Here is an 8,467-nt window from a genome sequence, read left to right on the forward strand (position 1 = left end):
TTTCTTTATTATCACTTGCTCTATAATTTTTAAAATATTTTTATCATATGAAAGTTATATTCACTGTAGCCTTTAAATAATTATGCAAGACAATTTAAGGTTGTTTTATCAGACACATCTTGAGGAGGTGGTCAAGGAGTGATAATGAGAAGGCCATATCAAAACAAATCAAGAGGCTCAGCACTTGTAAAAACAGAGCTAACTGATACCTCCCACATGTTGACAATTTTTATTACTTCTACGGTCTGACACTATACTTACACCTCTGTAATATTCCCTCTGTTTTTCCACATCTCTCAATAATAACTTACTCTTGACTTGGCATCTGGGGCAGTGTGTGATGGAGAAAAGCAGAGAAAGGAAGTCCACGTAGATGCATTCACTGTCCTCCTTCTACCTGAGCTGACACTAAGCAAAATAAACCAAAATATATACAACAACAATACTTACCAAGTCTGTGTACTGTCTGTATTAAAGTTACATTAAATGAGATCTGTTGTTTTTACATGGCAACACAAGGAGGCAAACATAAACAGAGCAACACAAATAATTAAAATTTAAAGAGGGAAACCGTTCTGCCCTCTAGTGGTAACGAATAAGTATTGCAAAACAAAAACCTGTAGGCCTAATTTATGAACAAGCACTATTTTTTGAAGGGAACGAGGAAAATTTATCAGTTTTGTTTAGCTAAAATCTTTTATGAAAATGAAATGTTTAATTTTGCATATACTAAGGAGTAAAAAAGATTGTGTAAAAACTGGTGGGCTGAGTATGGGGGGTCTGTTTCTGTGGAATACTGACATATGGTTTCTTATTACAGCTTAATACTGACTCAGCTGTGTATTAAGGCATGCCCTGGTGCCATAAGATCATGCACAAGTTAAGCCTGTTTCTAAATAATAAAAGAAAACATGTGAGAATAATTAGACTATACTGAAATAACAAACTGACAAATGTGTACCTTATCTGTGGGATCTATCAACATTATGCTGTACTGACTTATGAGCCTATTTCTACAAATTCTAATTCCTCAAACGACATTATAGTCATAGTCATAAGTCAGTTTTTGTCCAAGTTCAGGTCTTATAAGTACGGTGACCAGATTTTCAAAATAAAAAACTGGGACGTCCCTGGTTTGGGTTGGTTGGTAATAATAAAATTGTGAATTGAGTGAGTGATAAAGGAAAACTGTTATGCACTTGGCACTTATGGAAGTCAATATAGTCACATTTTCTTTATGTTTGGTCATGTTTAAGCAGGTTTTCTGAATTTTATCTAAACAAATGACAACGTATGACTCTCTTTACTATTGGCAGGTATCAAATTGATAAAAAATAAATAAATAAGGAGACCTGGGACATTTCTTGTATAAAACTGGAACAAATCACTGGTTTTAGATAAATCTGCTGGGACAGGGAATACAGGGTTCAAAACTGGGACTGTCCTGGGCAAATCAGGAAACCCGGTCACCTTACTTATAGATAATGAGCACCTCAATGTTTCACAAACATTGAAAAACATGATATGATTTCCATTATTTCAACCTCAATTGTTTCACCTTGAGTTTGTATCATCAAGTAGCGGAGAGAGGCCCCCAGCTTGGCCCCTACTGCGAACGAAACAGGAATAAACAGGTTTCAGGCCTTTGGAAAACCTGAAAGCAACACAATGAAAGGAGAAATTAGTTTGGAAAATCACAATTCAACCCCAAATACAAGTATAGAAGCTAAAAGTAGAAAATTGATTTCTGTTTGATATAATTAGCTGATGATGCTAAGGCAATTAGTTAGCTGTTAGCACTGAAAAGCCCGGGAAGTTCCAAGACAGGCTTCAGTTAATAACGATTCCCTTTCATTTTCCAAGTCCCTAAGTTGATTTTAAACTTATTAGAAAGCGGCAACAATCTTACTAACTAAATTACTTTGATAATTCCCTCGCGAAATTGCAATTGTTCATAAAAAGGGAGGGTTGGGTCGCATTTGTAAACGAAAAAAACAAGATGAAATAGCCCCTCAGCTGTTTACCTTGACTTGCCCATATATGGTCCGGCGGGATGACGCAGCGCTGAGTTCAGGAAGTGACTCACGCTGACGGTAATCGTGCGTGAGTTGCGTCCATAGACCGTACGGTTGCGTCGTTTTGCTAGAGTGAGCGCAGAAAGAACAAGGAAGCAACATGTGCTGACCACAATAACTCCAACTCAGCAGCAGCCAGCCACACCACAGTCTCCACAGACAAAACGAAGCTGAACAGAGGACTTACGCTGAATTATTCTGGATATAGATCTTTTCACTCCACTCCAACTTATATCGTGAGTACAATTTTCTTTAAAATAATACAGTTCTGTCTTTGTTTCAGTAATTATAATTTTGCCTTGGATTGTTTCACTTTTATCATGTTCGTCATGTATCATAAACCTAGTCTAATGTACTACTTTGCGGGAACAAATATAAATGGCCAAACGTTCAAAAATTTCTTTTTACGCACAGACTTGAATTCGTCTTTACGCACAGGATTGACACGAAACTATAAACAAGAAAATTGTTGATATTATTATTATTATATATCAGTATATGAAAACGTAAAATGTTGTTTATAAACGTTGATTTTTTTTCTTTTCTATCTTATTCTCAAATGACTTATTGTATTCTAGTTCCTCCTAACTTTCTGTATTTCCATGGGGGGTTTCCATGTCGTCAGAGAACCAAAAACTTTAGTTTTCGTTGTAGGTCATCCAGTTTCGCTTTTGGTCATCATGTTAAAAACTACCGTGTTGTTTTAAAGACCTGTTTTTGTTGACTTTTCTCGTGTAATTTTACGAAGACGAACTTTGCACAAACACGTGTCTTGGTCTTTGTTGGGTCTCCTTTGTCTCAAGCAGACGTTGTTGTTTTCTTAGTTCAGGCCACAGACGAAACCAGTCAAACATCCTGAACCGTGAATAAGACGGGCAAAGTTTCCGATAAACCTGCTTATTTCTAACGTTTTATATGTGTATATTGCCCTGTTTGGTGGTGCCAGTGTGCCCAAAAAGTTGTTTTCAGTGTGCGAGACTTCTACTCAAATGCTAATCAAGTAGCCTGCCAGTCTGGTTTTATAATAAACATTTGTTGATGTTTTTTTTTTTTGTTTTTTTACTTGACTCGTATGCACGTATGTATACTGGGGGAGCATTTGGGACAACAGCAGTGCTTGTTGTGTTGTCATGAGTATTCATCATTCCTATTGACCAGTGAAAATGTGCACGAATGAGTGTGACTTATGGTTGAAGTAATCAAAGAGCACAAGACATGTAATCTTAGCCTATATTTTAACTCCAGCCTGTGGACGGAAATTGACAATACACACTGCTGTTTGTTCTGATGTAATCTTGTTGTAATTCGTAATTACTAACTGCTGCACACTGAAGGTATTGAACATTGACTCTGAACAAACAGTCCTGAAGTAAATCACGAATAACAGCTTAAAATATCTGTTTTATGATATGTTATCACTCTTGATAGTATGGACAGTGCATGTAGTTTTGCCTTTCTTGTGTGAGCCCAGGCTTGCCACTTACCTTTGTTGATTATACTATGGCTAACTATTTTAAAGGAGTACGTCCAGGTCCAAATTTAATGTCAAATTTCCCATACTTTTTGGAGGAGTACAACTACAAGTATTATTAATGTTGCAGAAAAGCAAAACAATTCTACAAATAAGGTAACCCTTTAAAACACTTTGGGTTCCCTTTAGGTTAATAGCTATTTACCTTCTGTTAATATTATAATCTGTTTTTAAATATAAAGTGTGGTTGAAGTAGTAGCCATGTATTTATGGAAACTTTGTATGCAGTTAGTAATTTTCACATACATTGCATTAGAAATGAGCTGAGGCAACAAATTCTTTCCTCAACCACAATAACAAGCAAAAATCAGTGTTCAAGGTGTGCTGCAAGAAAACAGGAGCGTCAGACCAGTGCTTTAAGTATAACTGGTTTAGTTGCTTTTGCAGACTCTGAATTACCTTGGCCTCCAGCAAACTTACTCCTCTTTGGTCGAACTGACATTGGCACTCAACCCAAACAGAGACGCTATCAGAAGATAAATAACACGGTGAGCTCAGTGGATTTGCATGTGAGAAGGCCTTACATGTGAAAACAGGAGTACAAATTTGCAAGTAGTTTGCCTCTATACAAACTTTAGCCTGTTGTCAATACAAAGGCCTGAGGCTTGTGTACACTAAATATGTAAAGAATTGAACCTATAAAAATAAAAGGCATGAAGCAACAGCACAAGGAAGTGTTGTTATCGGTACAGTTGAAGTTCCCTCTCCCCCACATGACACCAGTGAAGGAAGTCATGGTCTGCAAGAGAAAAACATCAATAAATTTGTCTTTGGGTTTAATGAATAGGGGTGGGAGCAGGATGAGATTATATACTGTTGTTATAATAACCTTGATCAAAAATGCACAGTATGCACATAGTCTATGAAAGCTAGACTTGCCATTCGTTTTTAGTCGGTGTGAAAAAACACCAGCTATGGTACACTGCAAGGTGATTAAAAATTGTTCCTTCATGAATAAAATATAGTTTACAAAGTGCTTAAATGTTGCTTTTTGTATCTTGATTTTTGCAGACACCATGACCATGATACGAGAGGTGAAAGCAGGGGTCAACTTCCTGAAGCGCTTGGTTGTAGCACGAGGCAAGCTTGAAGAGACAAAAGCTGAGTTGTTTGCAGAGAAGCTTCAGCAGCATTTGTGTAGCAGATATGACGACCACTGGTACCCTGACAGTCCCAGCAAAGGACAGGCTTTCAGGTAGCTACTGATCCATCTATTACACCAAATACTTACCTCAATACCTGCTTGTTTCCATGGAGAATGTCATTTTGTGGCATTTGAGGCAAACCATCAAATGTCCATGAATAAAAGAAGGTTTTAAGCCCTCCATCTAACAACCTTTTTTAAATGTTCAGCATTTTCAGGGAACACTGAAACCACTACCATTATGAAAGGTGAATTTTAATTTCAGTGGTCATGAATGTGGGGATCATGAGATTGTTTCAATGGGTTTCTAAATCATATGGGGTAACTTGTGCAGCAAGGATTCACACCATTCAAATTCAGCTGTAAATATAGATTCAGATTTGTGGCAAATAAAAAGCAATCTAAACCTACCTTGCTCATTTTAAACCAAGTCAATGTATTTATTTTTGTCTCCCAGGTGCATTCGGATAAACAATGGTGTACTGTCAGATGAGGCCGTGCTGAAGGCGTGTGTGGAGAGTGAGTTGAAACCCTCTGATTTGGGGCTTCCTCGTGAGCTCACCCTGTGGATCGACCCTCTGGAGGTTTGCGCACGGTGAGTCACTGTCTGGCCTCTGTGCGACATCGACACCTCCTGTTATCTTTCGGTTACCTGAGTAATGTTTTGCCAAGAATTGACATGACTCATACCATAAGTGTACAGCTACATGATATCAGAAAAACATGCAACGTACAGTAACTATTATTCCTGCCAAAAATAGCAACTGACAATTAGGGATAAGCTATATGGAAAAATAGTAATATTATAATTTTCTTCTCAAAGTTCACACTTTAATGTGACTGATTAAATCTAACTATTACCAACTCTGAGCATAACGGAAACCCATAATGCAAAATGTCTGAGAGAAGTAGAGTGAGCATAGAGCTGCATTAAACAGAAAAGGAATGGTGTATTTACACTACCAGTCAAAAGTTTGGATTTGTTTTTACTTTGTTTACTACATTTGACATTTTGGATGCATGCATAAGACATCATTATATGATCCTATATATGGAATTGCGTAGCAAAGAAAAAGGGTTGAATAACTCGACTGCATTTTTTTATATTTTCAAATCCTCAAAGTAGCCAACTTTTGCATTACCAATGCTGCAAACCTTTGGCCTCCTCTAAAATGATCATCTTGATGAAGTCTCCTGAAATGGTTTTCACTTCACTGGTGTGCCTTGTTGGGGTCAAGAAATACCAAAAGTGCAGCCTAGAGTTCAAAGCAAAGGGATGCTATTTTTCAGTTTTGAGTTATTTTGAGTTTTTTTGTTTGCTATATATGGGCACATATATATGTGCCCATTCATAGTTCACATGTCTTAAGTGAGAATGTACAATACAAATAATCATGGAAATAAAGGAGAAAAATAAATGGAAAAGTGTGTCGAAATGTTTGAATTTTGACTGTATTCAACATTTTTCAATATTATATTAATAAATATTGTAAAGAGATTTTTCAGACCGCAAGATTTATAGCTGAATTTGACATAGGCTTGGCTCTAACTTTCCAAACTTGGACGTAAACATCAAATTGAGTAAATCTTTATTATTTTCTTTCCAGATCCGGAGAGAACAGCAGGCCTTTCACAGTAGCCACTTTCACAGAAGAGGACCGAAAGGAGGAGAGTTTGAAGAATACACATGAAGACTCGCTATCAGAAGAGTCCATTAACCTGGACACCTCCGATTACCACTCTGCTACCTCCTCGGACTGCGGCTCTGCTGCATCTAGCGACACGGAGGAGGAATCCAAAGACCAAGAAGAAGAGGTGAAAGATGGCGAAGAGGAAGGAGAGCCTAAAAAAGAAAAGGATGTTAAAAAAGAAACGGCAGAAGGAGACGCCTACACAATTGCAATGGTGCCCAGGCTCCGGGGACGCAACATAGAAGGGCTAAAAAAAGTCAAATACGTCAGGAATATGGTAAATATCTTTGAATATAATGTCACATTTTAAAGGCTTGTGTCCTCATGACCAGGTGCAATTCTCTTTTTTTTTTTTTTTTTAGGTGTGTAATGTGCATGCACATAGCAATTAATAATTAGGTTTATTGCAGAGGAAAACGCATTAACCCTTTGGAGTAAAATTTGACTGTCTCCAGACCATGATTAGTCCTGGACTGGAACAGGAATAAGCCAAGTCTACATGAGAACTTGGATCAAACCAGAAAGTGTGAAGGCAGCCAAAGAGTTGAATAGTGTCCGCTTTTTCTTGTTCCATCAAGGTCTAAAAATATGATGTGGCACACACCACAAAAAATTATTAATTACAGAAAATGCAATATTTCAGGATTTACAATGTTTCTCGTAGTATCAGTTGACACAAATCTGCATTTGCTTATACTGTGACTTCTCTTTCCAGGTCCCTCCAAGTCTCCAGTACTATTACCAGCCGACACAGGTCTGGTCTCCGTACAAAAAGGCTCCGCCAGTGTTTCTGACCACAGTGTGTGCCCCTCCCCCTCCTCCACCTCAACCCCTCGTCGGGTACTACATCCTGCCCCAGCCCTCCCCTCAGTTCATTCTGCCCCAAGCCTCTCTGCAGCCATGGGGAGCAGTGAAGGGCTAAACTTCTCAGGACCCAAAGTGGAAGATGCACTGGATACTCCGATAACTGAGCCATGTCTGTGATCAGCTAAACTTGGGCCAAAAACTGTACAGCGTTAAATATTCTTTGCACAAACTGTTTTATTCAAGAGTCTCTATTTATGGTGGTGCGGCACAGATTTATTAATGGATTAGAGTGACAGGCGTTTCATTTCATAGTCAGGTCTGCACTGATGAATATATTTTGTACACATTTAAATGGCAGCAATCACTGGGTGCTTAGACTTAACTCAGGAGCTTACAGCAATACATTTAATACCAAATGCTGAATTCAGGTGAAGTTCTGTTTATTTTTTAAGTTCTCTAAGAAGGCAAGTGGCTTCTTTGTATTTGAAAATCACAATCATTGTAAAATAATCTTGATTTTAATCTGTAACTAGAATTACTGTATACTAAAATATTTTTACTTACAACTTGTAAATAATACAGAACCTGTATATGAATGTATGAGACACAATTTTACTGTTATGTTGTAATATATTTGGCCATCACCTGGTGGCACTAAAATCACAGCTAATACATGAAATTGTATTTATTTTTATAAGCGTTGTTGTATACTGCATCACTGGCTGTGTTGTCTGTTTTGCTTTATTACTACCGGGTGCAGTGGCTTTACACAATCTATGCTGTGTGCTATTTTACAAAATATTTTTAATAACATTTCTCTGTTTCTGTATGCCTATACATTTAGTAATATTTAATTATTCACTGTTTATTAACTGCTCATTGATCTACAGTTTTTTGCTGAAGGCACAAATCATGTATTACTTCGAAGCTAATGTTTGTGCTGTTAATGCCTAATTGTGTTTCAGGGATATAATCATCTCCACCCACTGGTGGGAGTTTTGTTTTTTGTTTTTTAATGAAAATTGCTGATCTTTGAGTGTGAGAAAAAATCTTGCCCTGTTTCTAATAAACCTCAACCTTGAATAAGTATCAATGTGTGCCAAGAGTCTCCTTGGGGAAGTAGAGCACTTCTGTAGTTGATTTTACAAAAGTTAACTTGGTTAGTTAATCCTAAATTTCAAAGTTTCAGAATAGGCAATATGTACACATGAATACTCAA

General features: G+C 37.4%; 2 protein-coding genes across 2 annotated transcripts in view; one reads left to right on the top strand and one right to left on the bottom strand.

The window, feature by feature from the left end:
* spaca6 (sperm acrosome associated 6) overlaps window positions 1-1,970 on the bottom strand; it is a 30,417-nt gene extending 28,447 nt beyond the window's left edge. The window contains exons 1-3 of the mRNA XM_055163528.1: window positions 1,922-1,970; window positions 1,559-1,654; window positions 312-408 (exon numbers count right to left, since the gene is read on the bottom strand). The gene's annotated coding sequence lies outside the window, so the exon portion shown is untranslated. The remainder of the gene's footprint in view (window positions 1-311; window positions 409-1,558; window positions 1,655-1,921) is intronic.
* A 167-nt stretch (window positions 1,971-2,137) lies between these two features.
* Window positions 2,138-8,337, top strand: si:dkey-79d12.5 (maternal B9.15 protein). Its single transcript, XM_020937606.2, has 5 exons — window positions 2,138-2,311; window positions 4,618-4,801; window positions 5,208-5,345; window positions 6,358-6,718; window positions 7,157-8,337. The coding sequence occupies exons 2-5, from the start codon at window positions 4,623-4,625 to the stop codon at window positions 7,361-7,363; spliced, it is 885 nt and encodes a 294-aa protein (XP_020793265.1). The 5' UTR covers window positions 2,138-2,311; window positions 4,618-4,622; the 3' UTR covers window positions 7,364-8,337.
* Window positions 8,338-8,467: the final 130 nt, after the last annotated feature.

Source organism: Boleophthalmus pectinirostris, unplaced genomic scaffold (assembly GCF_026225935.1).
Source record: "Boleophthalmus pectinirostris isolate CB_2022bp ecotype Guang Dong unplaced genomic scaffold, ASM2622593v1 HiC_scaffold_6, whole genome shotgun sequence".
In the NCBI taxonomy this organism is placed as follows: domain Eukaryota; kingdom Metazoa; phylum Chordata; class Actinopteri; order Gobiiformes; family Gobiidae; genus Boleophthalmus; species Boleophthalmus pectinirostris.

Bases quoted from the DNA above. Each gene is read 5' to 3' on its own strand.
- si:dkey-79d12.5 (XM_020937606.2), top strand. From the start codon at position 4,623: ATGACCATGATACGAGAGGTGAAAGCAGGGGTCAACTTCCTGAAGCGC. The intron at 4,802-5,207 runs GTAGCTACTGAT...TTTGTCTCCCAG, and splicing joins AGCAAAGGACAGGCTTTCAG to GTGCATTCGGATAAACAATG. The intron at 6,719-7,156 runs GTAAATATCTTT...TTCTCTTTCCAG, and splicing joins TCAAATACGTCAGGAATATG to GTCCCTCCAAGTCTCCAGTA.